Below are 16,765 nucleotides of genomic sequence, written 5' to 3'. Positions count from 1 at the left end.
GACTACCTGTTCAAGCCAATAATTTATACATTGGCTAAAAGTACTGTTACCAGCCATTGCTGCACTTTACTCCTAAATTGAGTCCATATAATTGTATTTTATATGTTGGATCGCAAAATCATGTGTCGTCACCTTGGCATGACTTCTACTTTCATAAAATGTACCTGATGCACTGAGAGATTCCTCTTGTGTTCATCTGTTCATTCCTTTGAGAAAAACATACAAGGGTCTCCCATGTATTGGATACTAATGTGTTGTGAGGCAATTTGAAATAAGTTTTATTTTTTACTTCAAGAACATGATATAAACCCAGTTCCAACACCCATATATAATAAGCCATTCAAACTCTTCAAATATTTACAAAAGATAGAAAATAAAGCATATAAATAAATAAAACCTGCCGCTGCTCATGAAAGACTCACATTCTGGTGTGGCCTCCCTATAACACTTACACTGTAGTAGTTTCTGTCTACCAGCCCTGTTTCTCTCTGAAAGAATCCTTGAAGAGAACATCCACCCTAAAAGAGAAATCACAATGTTTCTATGGTCTTGGACATTTCAGTGAAGATATACCAACATGGACAAATCTCTGTTAAAGTGAGAAAATTAAAAAGCCCAAACTCGTTGTCAGTTGCTCCATTGACAGTGAAGGGGAGACAAAATAAAGAGTGACAGCATCCAGCTTGATTTGTATGGGTTTATGGGCACATTTTCTGGTTGATACTAGTTATTGCTAAATGAAATGTAGATCATTTGGATGTTTGAGTGAATAGATCAAAATATTTACTGAGTCCATAGAATGACTGATAAAGTGGAGCAGCTCTAATCCTCCCCCCCCTCTCCCCAAATTTGGCTCTCCCTCCTTGTTGCAGACAGAGCACACACTATATAGACTGTTATTACCTTTATATTTAGCAAGAGTTAAATCTGTTGACAGAATAAATAAGTTGAGAGCCATGGTGCACGCTGACCCCTACTGGTTACTCATGGTGAGGAATAAGTAATGCAATGTGTAAAGAAAAGCAGCACAGACCTACCCCATCAACCCCATTGGGAACTTTGAATAAGAAATAAAATTAGTCTTTTAACAGGAGAAATAAACAAAAAAAACTTCTCAAAGTACAATCTGATCCATCAATCTTATAACTTTCAAAAGTTTAGACTCCGTCTAAATTATGCACATGTAACTTTAGGATGTTAAAACAAGCATGACCTTTTTGATGCATAATTGTACATTTCAATCCCAATCATTTTGACATGTCAGAGTATAAGCAAAAACAACTGAGCGGAAATGATAGAGTGCAAAAAGCAAAAGTTATGATCTAATTTTATGGCTTACTGATGCAAAAAATACGTATCCTAGTAATAGCAGGAGCAGCCCTGTTGTGTCGATTTTTTTCACAGCTTTCGAGAGTCCAGTCTTTGAGCCAGAATGCTTAATCTCCGTACCAGGTGAAGTAGCTGGAAACAGCAAGATGGTTCCAGGGCAGGCACTTCAATAGGAGCTGTTCTGCTAACGGTCTGACTGGGATTCAGTTCAGTAGTCTTTTACTGATTGGCTATGTGTCATGTGTTCTGGCCGTTCCAGGGCCTTGCATTACAGGCACACACTGTAGCAGAAGTCAGGCAACCCTTTCAGTTCACAGTCTCTTCTTGCGACAACTCCAGGCGCACAAGTCTTTCCACACAAAAATGAACAAGTCGTTGAGAGAGCACTGGTCTTCATTAAGGTATGGTCCAACAAGAGGCTCCATGCAGGTCCATGGATCAGTCTACTATGCATCCGAAATATCAATTCTCTTCAAATTGAGTGGAAGTCTTCAAAAGTTGCCTGTAAGTGGAAAAAAACACAGGGAAAAAAACGTTGGTACAACTGCATAATAACTGCAAGTGCATTATAGTCTTATATTTCCATATATTGCTGGCTGTACACTGGTCCCGTCCTGCTGCACCTCTCCTGTGGCTCTGCAGTAATCATTGGTTCAGTCCTGATCCTCATCTAGTTGCAACAGAAGTCTAAACATTCCACCTTCAGTCAGATAGCACATGACTGTTGTACTGAACAAGCTTCATCCTCATTATTTCACAGGCCCCAATTTTCCCCTCTATCACCCATTATGCCAACAATCCAGCACATAAAATCAACTTTGGACAATTCTCTCTTGCTCTCCCTGCATAATTGTTGTGCCTGAATAATGTTGCACCATTTGTTCTGCTATCCTTTCTGTTCTGTGCTTATACTAGCTCTTTTTGTGTACTTCAGTGTAGACTGATTATTAACGTCTTTGTTCTCAATGTCTGTGTATGCAGTATCATGCCACTTCTATTTCATGAACTTTCCAATCAAAGAGAAATTACATGCACAAAGGCAAAATCATCATGACCACATACTCACCCTCATCATCAGAATCAAAGCCAAAGAGGTTCGAGCACTTCTTGAGTTGGAGATGAGCCTGTAGCTCCTCTGCACTGCTGAAAGAAACAAAACAGTTGGCACATCGTTGCCTCTGCGGAGGTGTGGCAGCAGAGGCCTGTTCAGCAGACAGATGTTTCTGAGAGGAGTGGTAAAACATCGACATCTCTTTCCTTCGTTTTGGCATGTTTGTGTATTTCTCATCAAGGTATGCTGTAGGCGGGAGGCGAATGTACGGCTTCTTCCCATACGCAGAAAGAGAGTCTGCAGGCGCTGGTTTAGCATTTTCAGCTTCAACATTTGCCACATCATCTTGAGGTTTTTGCGGTTCTTTCATGTCCTCCACTTGTCCATTCTGTATTAGAGAGTAACCAGGGCCGCTAATTGTAGAATCTGGGGTTTCCTCTTTCGCTTTTCCCACCTCACCTACAGGGCTCTCTACTACTGCTTTGGCCTCACTAATTTGTTGGACTATAGTTTTTGACTTGGCAGGCTTTTTTGAGGCTGAAGGGGTGCCTGGGTCTTTGCTTGGACGCTTTTTCTTGACGATCTTTGGGTCCCCCGTTTCTGATTTTGTATTTCTAACCTTGTGCTTCTTATTTGCCTTGCTCGAGTCTGAAGGAGTAGTTGATGTATTTTTTTCTTTAGGAACACGCCGTTTTTTCGTGACCTGCAATTTCTTAGATTTTTCTTCAGCTGTTAACTCCTGTGTTTCCTCTGCAGAGGTGGTGGGTGGAGTTATCGTTTCATTTAAATTGTTAGCAGTAACAGCAGGCATAGAGACACTATTTGAGACATCCTTTTGTTTAACAGGGTGCTTCTTAATCTGCTTCTTGGTAGATTTCTTTGATTTTGACTTGTCAGTTAATTTCAATGTGCTATTAGTGCAAGAAGTTTTGACTACATCTTGGTCCTGGACCTGCTGACTCATCTCTTCTTCTGTTTTTAAGTCATTGTTCACGTTTGATGTCTGTGCCGTTTCTGAAGGGCTGATAGGAAGCTGAACTGGGACAGGACTATTCTGACCCCTCAGCAGATCAGTTTTCTCTTCAACAGTTTCATCTTTTTGATCAGTGATTGTTTTCTCATCACAACCAGCTTTCTTCAACTTGGTTGATCCAGCAGGATGGCCCTTTCTGTTATGACCCTTTATGCTCACCTTTAGTTGCCTTTTCTTTAACTTATTCCGCATTTTTCCATTGGTTGTGACAGGGGAAGACGACGAGACTTTGAGAGTTTTGGGAACAGCCAGATTTTTCTTCTTTAGTTGCCCTTTTCTTAACTTCTTCTTAAATCTCGGAGTCGTGGGGTGTGCAGAGGTATCCTTGTTAGAGAGATTCTTCATGACATTTAAATCCTTGGACTCATTTCCCACTTTCAAACCCTCTGTCACCAGGGGAGTTCTGGCAGTTGCGAGAGGAGCAGCCTTATCAGACTTTCCTATGGATGAGATATCTGTAGCTTGCCCTCTTAACTTACGAGCAGCTTTTATACTTTGAGTCCAACTTACAGTGTTGACAGGCGGCACAGCAGTGGCATCCTTTGGTTTATGACCCTGTCCCTTCTTCACAACCTGTGTGTTATTACATTTGTTGCCCATTTGGAAAACTGTTTCCTTAACCGGTTTGGTGGGTTTGGAAGCATAGTGCTCTCTTTCATGAAGGTTCAGTGCCCAGAGACAAATAAATAGTTGAGAACATCCAGGGAGGCAGCACACTGCCTGCAGTGGACTGTGCCTCCTGGTGTGGCGTCTCATCTCCATTCCTGTTTTGAACCTTGCACTACAACCCTGATGAAGGCAAGGATGTCTGGGAGTGAGTCTATGTCTTTCAACATGGTGCTGGTAGTGTTGGAAGCTCCACAGAACCCTCATGCAAACACTACATCTGCTCTTTCCGACACGGAACGCCAGTTCTAGAGGTTTGACGTCACCATAGTGATCTTCCAGAGCATGGTGCAGGAGTGCAACACGGTTTCTAGATAGGTCTGTATACCAAGTGCATCCTTCCACAGGACAACAAACTTTCTCCTTCATCTCCACAGTATTCTCTTCACCAGCTCTCTCCTCCTGTTTTGTGGTTGCCTTCAGGACCTGAACAGATTCTGTCTCCTCCACTTTATCCTCCGTGGAAGAGCAAAACTCTTTCTCTACCTCAATTGGTGTTGTAGAGGAACCCCCCTCTAGCAGCACAAGCTTCTCAGTTCCATCATTTGTTCTTTCTTGATATGAGATCTCCTCCGGCTGTGTAAGTGTTTGCTTTGCTTCTATGTTCAAAGTATCCTGTGTGTCTCTCACAAGCTCATCTTGGCTTTTTCCAAAATGCCCATTTACCTTGTGAATAGGCGTTTTGCCAGTACAGCGCTTTGACATGTTTTGTTCCTTTTCATGTGAGACAAACTGACCATCTATTGGCTTACTATTAGATCTTAACTTCCTGGATTCAGATGGGCTTGAATCTGGAAGGTTCGGAGATTCAGGATGGACATCAGATTTCCTGGGTCTCCCTCTATGATGCACAGAAGACGAATGTGTGGTCTCAGTTTTGGCAGATGTCTTAGGTGTGCAGACCTCTTGGGTGTCAGAGACACAATTTTCTTGGGCTTTATTACCTGGTGACCCTTTGATTTTCTTTAGCTTCTCTATATGTTCAGATAGGTGCATCATGGCTAGGAGGTCATCTTTGAACATCGTCCCACAGAACATGCACTTATCTCTACGGTAATGGAACATTGCATGTACTACAACACGCTTACCCTTAAAGACCTTGTTACAGAGGGTACAACAGTACTCTAACTTGGATTCCTCCGATTCCTGTGGGGTTCCCATAGTCTCACTGTTCTCAGGCATTTCCACAGCAATATCCTCAGTTCTCTCCTCCTTTTGCTTCCCTTGCACATCAGCAATCACAGAGGCCCCCTGTTCTGTTACAGAGCAGCTGGAGGTAGTGAGTATTTTGAAAGGAACATTAGGCTTATTTTCAAGCATTGGAGTCACCTCCTCAGAGGCACCGTCCTCTTTTATTGGCTCTTTGGGAACCTCTGTATGAAATGCTTCCGGTGCAAGTTCAGTAACCACCTCTGTTACTAATGTAAGAGCACATATGTCTTCTTTACTGTGTAGCTCTATAGGTGCAGAAGTAGCTTCCGCCTCCGATGTCTCACTTGGAGTAACCATGTTATCATGTGGGATTGTTTCGTTTTGAACAGTAGTGATGGTGTCTGCATCTGCTGGGTCTCTACTGACACTGTCTTTGCAAGGCATGTGTACTTCTGAGTCTTTAGCAGACATTTCTGTGACAGCTGACTCAAAAATGTTACTGCTGATTGTAGTGATATTTGACTCTTTTATAGCATTAGAATTAGCAAAAGCCATAGGCCCTTTTAAATTATCAATGCTTGAAGTAGACAGTGTAGCAACAAATGCCTTTGGAGTGTCAGCTATACTTTGGGCTATAGGATTTTTGCCAGTTTCAGACGGAGTGGCGAGTGAGTTCAATTTTTGCTCGTCGTCTCCATCAAGGAGAGATTCCTCGTCTCTAGCAACAACATTCTGTGACTGGGGGCTCATCTGGACCACGGTTCCAATATCTGAGACCTTGGCTACAGTTGAGATTGGAGGGATCTCATCAGTAGCTACTGTCTGAGAGATGTCTGCAGTCGAGTTCTGTGAAACTTTAGCTGAAGCTATGGTTTGTGAGACCTTTTCTGTGGTTTGAACTTCAGAGACCATATCCAAAATTGGGGACTGCGTCACGTTAGCTGCTGGGGTTTGTGAGGCAATGGTAACTTTCATCTCAACAACAGGCTTTTCACAGAGCTCTCCTGAAGGAACTTTGGCTTGACTGCCTTGCACAGAGGAGCGAGTGATAGTCGAGACGGAGACTTGAATGTTTGACACAACGCCTTTTCCCTTCTGCCGTCGGGCATAACAGTGCATCTGCTGTACAAACGTACTTGCATCCCGTGCTCTAAGAATCACCTCTTTGCGATGCACAGCTTTCACAGGCTGTGATGTGACAGGAAGCTTCACTGTAGGTTTGTACAGAAGCATTTGTGGGTACCCTCTCTGTCTGTTGCAACTGTCCTCAGTAAAAGTACCCATCAGTTCATTTTCTGGTTGGGAGAGCTCAAGAATTACATGAGGGGAGGTTGGTGTGAGACTGTCCACAGAAAATCCTTTCTGATGCTTGGCTTCATTTTCCCTTGCTTTTAAATCAGAGTTTACTGAAGTTTTGTGTTTTGCATTGTTCTTGACCTGACCAGACGCAGACCTCTTCACCACGGAGGCTTGATGTGACTTTTGATGTTGAGGTTTCACCCCATGCTTTTTGACCTTTGGAGGAGCATTATTCTCTTCAAGAGTTCCTGAGTCTTCCAGAAGCCACCTGGGTTTTCTAATCCTCCGTTTTGGGGGGTTCTTCTCTGAGAGCCGTGTAATGCGCCTGTGTTCTCCATACCCAAACTGCCAGGACACGTTGTCCTGTGTTTTGTCTAGCTGCCAAAACGAACGCCTGAAAGATTCAGACGATGATTCCTTTATAGATCGCAACCCTTGGTTCCCTTTCTTCTTTACTTCATGGTCAACAGATAGCCGTGTTTTGCCTGGGCAAATCTTAGTTCTTTTGGATGCCATGTGAGTTGTGTCCTCTTTATGGTGCCCGTCCTCTTTATGGTGCCGCTTCTTTGTCCCTGCTTGGTGTGCCCCTTTTGTTCCTTTCCGACAGTTGGTTGCGTTTGAACGGAAAGTGGGCTCTTTGGTGCAATAGTTAGGGACCCACTTCTCCTCCATGATTTCTTCTAGGGCAGCACTCACCACCTTCTCACTCATCAGCTTCAAACAGTTGGTCCGCAAAGCAATGAGGTTCCAGAACTCTGGGTCAAAGTACAGACCTTTCTTCAGGACCTGAAGAGAGAGAGAGAAAAAAAATTAAGTCGCCTCTAAATTCAAAACTAGTCACCACTGAGTCTTAAAAAAAAAAATTCTACTATGCCTGCACAATTACGGTTAATTTTTATGGTTAGTTTCACCACAAAATTGATTATCAGTGGACACTGTGGACATCGTGTCGAGGAAAAGTAGATTCTTGAGGTCTGTGATTTCCCAAACCTTAATTGACTGCATTCTAAGCAGCTACTGGGACATTAATGAGAGAGCCCAAAGTGTTGGTGCAAGAGTGGGTGTATCAGGTATGTACATTACAATTCAGTAGTTATATATGGCTATGTAAACATATGCAAACGTTAGCTAGCTGGCTGTCGTTATAGCAGCGTCTTGTGGACTACACAGCTGTGCGCTGCGGCTGTTTCTATGGTTACCACACGTGGAGCACCAGCTTTTTTTTTCCTTCACATGAGGCGCGGTGAGTGGCGCGGAGAGGCAGTGCGAGTATGCATGCAGCTGTCGTGTCCCGTGTAAAAAGCCCTTTACTCTACAAGATCATTTTATTACACTTATTGCAGTTCACATCAATATCTTAATATTCAACTATAGAAGACACTCTAAATGAAATGTTTCAACATTGCCAATATTCTCACATTATTAATTATTGCAGCTAAAATTGTGATATGATTATGCACAATTCTGCAGCCCTATATTTAGCCACTAAACGATCCAGTGGCTATTGTATTTAGTGCTGAAAAGATTAGTCATTTAGTCAAGATTTGCTTGATCTTCTCCAGTTAATATCGTTATAAAATGAATAATGGCTGCTGGTCAGACTAAGTAAGCAATTTTAAGACTCTGGTCTCTGGTAACTTGATGATTAAAATTGGTTGCAGCTACAGAAAGGGAAGATGACATTAGATGAAAGAAGCTGTGCTCAGGGACTTATTATGGGCCCTACCCAGGAAAGATTAGACATTTCAAAATGTAGAATTTAAGCTACTGTAACTTTCATGTGGCAGATAGGCATACTTTATCAATAATTGAAAACATTTCTCAGTGACAGAAGCTGGGAGCTCTATCGGCACATCAAACAAAAATATTGGGTTTAAGGAATAGAGTTCCTCTCTTCCAACTGGGGGGAAAAAAAACCCTGGCACTCTGTGTGTGCGCATCTCTTCATTTCAGCTTTCCATTTGCCCAGTTCAGGTTGTTGCACAAGGCATGACTATTTCATCCTATGGATTTTTTGCTTTTCAGTATTTTTGGAGGGCATTTTGTGCTTTTATTAGATAGATGAAAGTGAAGAGACACAGGAACGTTCGGGAGAGAGAGGGATGACATGCGACAAAGGTCCTTACTGATGTCTTTTCATGTGGTTACATAAGCACATCACTGAGCACATCTATGTCTGAGGTACATTATGCATCTGCAGGAGAAAGGTATTTCACCCTCAGGTCACAAATACAAATGTATTTTGGTATGGTTTTCCTCTCGTGAAGCTAAACGCCAAGCAAGTAGATCCTCGATGGGGTTGAAGGCTTCCTCCAGCTAATATTACTCCTATTATAATTACTGCAATAATTCTGATTCTGAACTTACACTTCAGAATCCAGAAATAACAACTATGCATTTTCTTTGTCATGATATATTTAAATGGTGCTCTACCTGCAGGGTTTCAAAGCGAACATGATTGCCAATGGGGCTGGACTCTGCATGATACTCCTGATCCGGGTGTGTGTAGAGAAGGTAGACCATCTTGTAGGCCTCAACAGAGCGTTCCAGGAAGAAGACAAGGAGAGCACATGCCCGGCACACCTCCAGGTCGTTGGGCAGTATGCTGGCAATAGTTTTGTAGATTAGGGACTTGGTGACTACGTCGCATGGGAGGCAGGACTGCAGGGCATTAGCACAGAGCTCCACGCAGAACTGGAACCCATCTTCACCCAACTAAAAAGATATAAATAAAAGACACTTGTGAAATACTGAAATAAAGTTTAAAATCTTAACTGATTTTTGAGAAATCTTTATCCTACTAAAAAACTGTAATTGCAGTGGATTGCTTAAAAAAATTCCCAAGTTGTTACAGCCAAATTCAGACAACTCTACACTGCTGTGTAAATTCAGTACCACTGCAACTGAAAAATAAAAGCTTCTGTTAAGCTTCTACACTAAAACCTCTCAGTAGTTTACTTCACAGTCTAAGAAAAAGCACATTTTTACTCTTGTAACAAATCAAAAATGTCTATTAATGTCTAACCTCTTCCAGGATGACTCTGATGAATGGGAAGATTGAGTTGACGTTGGTGGCAGACAACATCAGCTGGTGACTCTCCTCAAGTAAAGCTTGTTTGGATGTATTCAGCCGACCGTGGAGTTTAGTCCATATGAAAACAAGGTCCCTGCAACACACATTTAAGATGACAAATGTTTTTACTGCTTATAAGACTGAATTACCTTTTTGTGAATTTTGCTAGGGTAAGATTAAACATACATGTCTAACAGGGTTCCTACACATTTTTGGTATAGAAATTCTTGGCTTTTTCCATATTTTGTTTAAATTGAAGATTCTGGCTGTTCAGCTTGATGTATACTGACAGTGGCTGGGCAATATAAACGTGTGCCAAATCACTCTACAATACAATAAATATTGCAATATATGTATGAAATATAAATGACAGTGTATCTGGAACTACGTAAAATTTGTAGTCATACTTTCTAGAGTTGGAAATTATCTACATTATACCCATAACTTTCCAGACCTGTGTTGGAACCCTCAAATAAAGTCAAATTACTGGTAATAATGAAGTGATTTATGAAGCCAAATACAGTTGGTAGGCCTTGGTTGGTGTTATATGTTGACTTCTTTTTACATTGAAATCATAGTTAAGTTTACCTACCACAAATAGTACATGTCTCCCCTGCAGAGCTGCTGGGAGAGGAAGGCTCTGCTGAGGGCTAGTAGCAACTCGTCCTTTTCCTCATTTTCCAAGCTACAGATGATATGCACTGCATCTTTGCCATTGAGGTCAACCACCTGAGAGGAAAAGCAGAAAAATCAGGCAGCATCAGTTTATGTCCAAATTGAGAAGATAGCTCTTGTAACTAAAATCTTGGTATAGCAGTGTGCGGGCGAAGCAGCAACAACAGATGCCCCAAAAAAACCTAAAGCCAGAAGTCACGCCATACATAACAAACAAACAACATGATCTCCAGGCCAAAATGTTAATTCAGTGAGTAACTTTTCTCCGAACAAAGCACATCCTCCCTGTACAACAGTCACTCTACCCACCTCTTTGTGTAGGTGGTCATGCTGGGAAGTTTTGTAAAGCCATGTGAGGTAGACCTGGAGGAAGAACAGGTGTTGCCCTGCTGTGGGATGCCGAGCACAACACTTAGCCAGGGCCATAGCCTCACTGACCCGCTCACAGGCAAAAAGGTAACGCACCCGCAGCTCGAAGAAAACTGGCAGCTCAGAGCTGATGTACCCGTCCACTGTGAGAGAGAGACAGGCATGGGAGACAGGTATTGCTTTAGCTTATTTTCATACTGCTAACACTGTAAGGAATTTGTAAGATAAAAACAGGAAAACAGAGTTGTGGTGATCTCCAGATATGACTTTTTCCCCACCCAAATTAAGTTTTTTGGAATCTGCTGATATTGATCTGTTGACATATGGTGGTATAGTTTTTAAGAATGTTCCCCCACCACACAATCAAATACGGGATTTAATTCCAAAATGATAAATATCCATTTTGGAAAAATGTCACTAACTGAAATTCATATGTGCAATATTATACTTATGCAATATTAAAAACACACACATGATTATAGCCATAAAAACAAACTGTTTTGTAAGCAAAGATAACTTAGAACTTCATTAATAATTCATAATGGGCTTTACTTCCATGTTTCCAATCATTTTATATGACTACGTGTCAAATTCTACAAACGGGGATATCTCATTTTAGAGCTAAACTCTTCAGCTTATGCTCTGCGCCACAATACGAGCTGTGTTTACCTTTGTAATGAGACTTGTCAGGTCAAGTACTGTGCAGTTTGCTGGAAGAATTATGACATGCTTACTTGGCACCGATATCCGAGTAAGGTAAATAAACAAGGCTGTGCACTGATAGTTGGTAGTGCATATGATGTTTTTCACTGAGACAAGGTGAAATGCAAAGCAACGCACTGAATGGTGGCTAACAACTAACAGAATTGGCTTACATTTACATGTGTGTGGCATGTTTCAGGGTCCAGAAGTGTGAAATGAACAGATTCACATACGCATTCAAAATACAACGCAGAGCAAACACTGAGGTTACAACTAATTTACTCCGTGGTTAGCTAGGCAGTTAATGACATCGGGAGCAGGCATGATAGAAATGCTGAACATTTTACCAACCTTCATTCTGAGGTAAATTGGATTCAGTGAGGACAGCCTGTAAGGCAGAGCTCGCCCATGGCCCGCCGTCCTGCACCAAATGCTTTACCTGAAGTAAATGAACATTCTGATGCCTGGCAAGGGCCAAGTGACATTCCTGAAAGAGAGCAGGGACAAGAATGGTGACTCTGCTGTGTTACACCAAGTGTTCTGAGGTGTTTTGAATCATATCTTGTTCTGAGATACACTCAATAGTGTTTAATTAGCACTATAGTTATCGTCAATGTTTCTAATCTGTAACATTATCAAAAGGCAATCCCGCAGCTGCTCCACTCATGGTTTTGTGTTTACACCCAAAAGAGGATTACTTGAATGTCTTAGCAACAGACAACAGAAATGTAAAGACAGTCATTTACTAATGTATGTTTGTTGTACTCACATAGGATACTCAAGACTGTAACAGAACATGAATTTGAGGAAATCTGCAAAATTGTAATAGACCGATTCAATCATTATGCCATTGGGCATTCTTGGCCTTGTAAGTGAGTTTCCGCTTTAATTAAAGCTGCACCACCATCTACACTACAGTGTGCTACAATGGTCCAATGGTCTGCACTTCATTCTCACCTGGAATGTAACAGTGAATTGTTTCAGTGGGTCCTGATGGAAGTCCTTCTGGTCAAAGAACAGCAAGAGCTCAAAAACACTCCTGTGAGGGGATGAAAAATTATTAATTTATCAGCCTGTGTTGATGTATTTTGTAAAAATGTTACAGAAATATTTTAAAAGATCTTGTGTATAGTCATGTGACTCCTGTCAACCAATAAACATTCTAAATCGCTGATTGGCTGATCGCCACTTCAAATGCCTAATAAAAATAAAGGTTAAATTGCCAAATCAGGAAAGCAGTTGAACATATGCCTTAAAAAATATGAGCCAATGTACGGCAGTCAGCAGAACTTTAGTAGCATAGGCATGTCATTCATACTGGACAGAAGGCAGAGCTTATGCTGCCGCAATGAAAAGCTTTTCATGCAATAACAGTGTCCATAAGCGAGTAAGCAACTCAGTCATCAAGCACACACCAACATGTAATTACTATGTTTGGACAAAACCTTATTTAGTTACAGATGGATAGGTCAGCAATGTCACGCAGCAATAAGAACAATCTGTTACAGACAGTGCTATATTTGAATTTAACAATTTCTGCCTGCTGTCCACTTTTACACGATGTGTTGTTGTTAGCAGAAAGTCTAGGTAAAATCAATCATTTCAAACGGCGATCGGCGATCTGCTGATCACACAGTTTAAATAAAGGCAACTGGAATAAGCCCCAGAAAATCTGATGGGTACATCGCAGGGTAACTGTATGAATACGATGCAAGACGGTGCTAAAATGCATGTTCACTCAACTCCCCCTGGATAAATTAAGGCAAAAAAGATCCTAAGAAGCATAACTACAGCACTGTGCTGGGCACACACTATGCACAAGCACTGTGCAACCGACATGCACAAGGTATCTGCAGGCTTCAGAAAGCCCAATTTAAGACTTTAAAATGCTACCTGGAAATTAATCTATGATCAAAACAAATTAACAAAGCTGGTAAGACCAACCGATTTCTGACTGAAAATAGCTGATGAAAGCTGTGCAAGTGTAAATGGAAAGATTAAGAAAAAGGACACCTGGGAATCAATTGTTAAAGGACATGAAGTTCAACTGTGGTTAGTAAAGCAGATATGATGCTAGGGCTGGGCGATATATCAATATTATATCGATATCGTGATATGAGACTAGATATCGTCTTAGATTTTGGATATCGTAATATCGTGATATGGCATAAGTGTTGTCTTTTCCTGGTTTTAAAGGCTGCATTACAATAAAGTGATGTCATTTTCTGAACTTAAGACTGTTCTAAAACAGGGAAGGAAACCCTGTCTTTGCATTTTATTTTGATCACAGTCTTGTTTTAATGAAAGTGCTTGTGACATCTCACATGTGGCTTTGACTTACAACTGAACATTTAGCCCACTTCGTAGAAAATACCGAGATATATATCGTGTATCGCCATTCAGCCTAAAAATACCGAGATATGATCTTTGGTCCATATCGCCCAGCCCTATATGATGCATATAGCCGTGTGTACTTACAAGGCCAGACTACTGAGTGTGTAGAGCACATGGTCACAGTTTGATGAGAAGAAGGGAGAGGCTTGAACAAAGTAGCAGAGAGCCATCTCAAGGATCCTGAGCTGAGGCAGCGGCACCTGCCAGCGAGAGGTATACTCCTCCACCAGCTACAAAGAAAGCAAAAGAGATCAAAGACAAAATTAATATCATTTAGCATATTTAGCTCACTATGTCAATAATAGCCGCAACGGTGTACTTGAATGTGATTATGGGTACCACTTTGATGCAACAGGTACCAGGCATGGTCGAGGGGATGACATTTAGACAGTGGTTATCAACGCATTTGTACTGTCTTAAGTTTTCTTCAGAGTCTTATCGTAAGAACAACAAAAAACTGGAGAAAACAACAGACTGCTAACTAGAGTTTCCAGAGCAGGCAATAAAGCACAACTAGTCCTCCTTTGTGTGAATTGTCAGCAGGACTGGACCACATCTTTGATCAATCAGATTGCTGAAACTACCCACTGTATAAAGAATGAAGACTAGGCACAGCTGCCCTCTTAACTCGAACAGCTACATCTTTGTCTAGCCCTTCACATGGACTGTATCACTGCAGTCCACAAGGATACAGACTGTAGTCAGTTGCCTGTCCACAGCTAACCTAGTGTGGTGTGGCACAGCTTTACAAACTTCTCAGGGTTGAACTCTCAATTTCTTGAAACCTAGTGCTCCAATGTTGCCCTCTAATGGTGGAGGATCCAGAAATCTCACTCTTGTGCCCTACTGAAAACTGTCTGGATGTTAGCTGTGGTCAAGTTGCTGCCAGGCCTCAGCCCATTCAGTACAACCAATAGCTTCCTACAGAATGAAACTACAGCATGTCATGCATCATAGCAATTTAGGTTTGACACCTTGTTTGGGAAAAAAAAGCTGATGGAAAATGATCAACTGTGCCTTAAGAATTTCATGATTAGTGCCCCAGCTGTCAGTTTTCACATTCAGCTCAAACTGCAAGTCAAAGTTCAAAGGCTATGCTAATAGATAGATATCTTAGATTTGCCAGTATTAACGGCAACCGTTTGAGATGTAGGCCCCTGCAGCCTTGAAAGCTGCAGTCTGCAATAATGATCCAATTGTTATCTTCTGTTACTGTTAAAGTGATAGTCTATCACTTTAACGGCCTTGTTTGATATACGACCTGTATTTCTACAAAGTCATGCTATCACAGATGTTTATGTATTTTTTATTTTCATCTGTAACAGTGGAAGACATTTTACAATGATCACAGACGGTTGATGTTAAAATCCACATCTCAGTGAGATGTATTATGCAGTTAGCTGCGTTAATAACTAACATTTAGAAAATGTCAGTATCTCAAAAGGCACGTTTTTGTAGACTAACTTATTTACGAAGTTCTGCTATCGATCACTGCAACACATAGCGTTACATCAAAGTGCCCTGTTGCTGTTGAGGAAAAGATTTGTGAAAGGCAGTAAGCCTGATTTCGAAGTTAGAATAGCTGGCAAATGTTTGCCAATGTTAACTTATTCATCACATGGCAGTCTTAGACAATAGGCACTTAACAACTTCTCTACTAAGTAGTCTTCTAAACGTTTGCCATTACGGTTGTCCAGACAGAAAAAGTTATCAAAACATTCGGTGGTTTCGTAAACATGGAGCAAGCTAACTAGGCTAACTTGGAAGCTAATTTTAGGCTAGCTGGCTAAAGCAATTAGCTAAGCTAGCTAGCTATACAGTGGCCCGTCTCGCTGTCGAAATATGACTAGTTTAAATCATTTTTTGGCTGAGACGTGTCGTTAACGTCACATGTAACTGAGCCCGGGGTATCAGTCATAACGTTAGATAAATGTTGTGATACTACATTTGTTTCTTGCAGCGACTACAGCTCATTCTTTCTAGATGCTAGCGAGCCCCGCTTAGCAAGCAGTTGCTAACGCTAACCATGTAACGTTACTGCGTTCAGCTGGCCAGTTCTGGGGGAGGGGAACTGGCTGACATGCCCGTATCTTCGACAACAAGCCAGTGAGCAAGTTCAAGTCTGGTTCCTTACCTTGCAGAAATCTGAGCAGAACGGGTTACTATCAACTTGCAATTCATCACTTGAATAACGGCTAAACAAACTCACTAATTGTTTTTCAAACCCCTCTAACTCGAACACTCTGCCCTCTTCCGCCATACTGCTAGTCTAGCCTTGCGCGTAGCTACCACACAACACATACATCGCGACGGTCAAGCCTGCGTATTGCATTGAAAGCACTGATTGGATATTGCCAAACGTAAATGGGTTCGCTCCTTTAGGACGCCAGCGTACGCCGGAGGTGAGCTGGGTAGGCGGGGTCCGGATGCCTCTGATGCCCGGCGCATATGCCGGATGCTCCACAGGAATGCTGCCTCGCGAGCGACATTACATGCGCCACGAACCACATGGCTAATACAAACAAACACAACAGGCTAATTGATACCCATGTTCCACACCGCAAACTGGAAAGGCAAGTCATCAGCCACAAGGGTCGTCGTTGCTTTTATAAAACGACGGCAAAAATAGCTGTATTTAAAAATAACGCAAATATTCAATATTTTTGTTTATATTTTTATATTTTTCAGGGACTAGTTCATTATTAGTTATAACCCAACTATTTTTAATATTGAGGACTAATTTAGGCCATGTCCTTCATCATCTCAGGTCATGATGGATTAATAGTCCAAAAACATACAATTATATGCTGAATTCCAGTTCCCCGCCCATCTTCATTTATGGTCTAAGTATAATGCACACAGCTACATTTGGTCTGTTTAGTTGCAGTAAATGAAAGAATGGACTAGAGGGTGCAGGTTTCTCTTCTCTCCAGCATCCTGAAACCAACTACACCCTAAAACCCCATTAAAAGCTTTAGAACAAAAATCCCACATAAATGTATTTGAGCCAAGTGTGTAGAAC

At 41.6% G+C, this 16,765-nt stretch overlaps 1 protein-coding gene across 1 annotated transcript; it reads right to left on the bottom strand.

Moving 5' to 3' along the window:
• Positions 1–110: 110 nt before the first annotated feature.
• LOC139655043 (uncharacterized) lies at positions 111–15,995 on the bottom strand. Its single transcript, XM_071532346.1, has 10 exons — positions 15,878–15,995; positions 13,828–13,973; positions 12,307–12,388; positions 11,701–11,836; positions 10,588–10,790; positions 10,196–10,332; positions 9,556–9,697; positions 8,964–9,245; positions 2,396–7,316; positions 111–1,831 (listed from the first exon to the last, which is right to left on the bottom strand). The coding sequence occupies exons 2-10, from the start codon at positions 13,911–13,913 to the stop codon at positions 1,821–1,823; spliced, it is 6,000 nt and encodes a 1,999-aa protein (XP_071388447.1). The 5' UTR covers positions 13,914–13,973; positions 15,878–15,995; the 3' UTR covers positions 111–1,820.
• Between the last annotated feature and the right edge of the window lie 770 nt (positions 15,996–16,765).

Source organism: Centroberyx affinis, unplaced genomic scaffold (genome assembly GCF_046629955.1).
Source record: "Centroberyx affinis isolate AG114_WGS23_722 - 3 ecotype Tasmania unplaced genomic scaffold, CSIRO-AGI_Caff_v1 ptg002185l_1, whole genome shotgun sequence".
NCBI classification, from domain to species: Eukaryota; Metazoa; Chordata; class Actinopteri; order Beryciformes; family Berycidae; genus Centroberyx; species Centroberyx affinis.
This window is presented reverse-complemented; position numbering and strand designations above follow the sequence as displayed.

Coding starts and splice junctions, on each gene's coding strand:
- LOC139655043 (XM_071532346.1), bottom strand. CDS start 13,913: ATGGCTCTCTGCTACTTTGTTCAAGCCTCTCCCTTCTTCTCATCAAAC. Junction 12,389..13,827: donor ACACTCAGTAGTCTGGCCTT/GTAAGTACACAC, acceptor ATCCCCTCACAG/GAGTGTTTTTGAGCTCTTGC. Junction 10,791..11,700: donor CAATTTACCTCAGAATGAAG/GTTGGTAAAATG, acceptor TCTCTCTCACAG/TGGACGGGTACATCAGCTCT.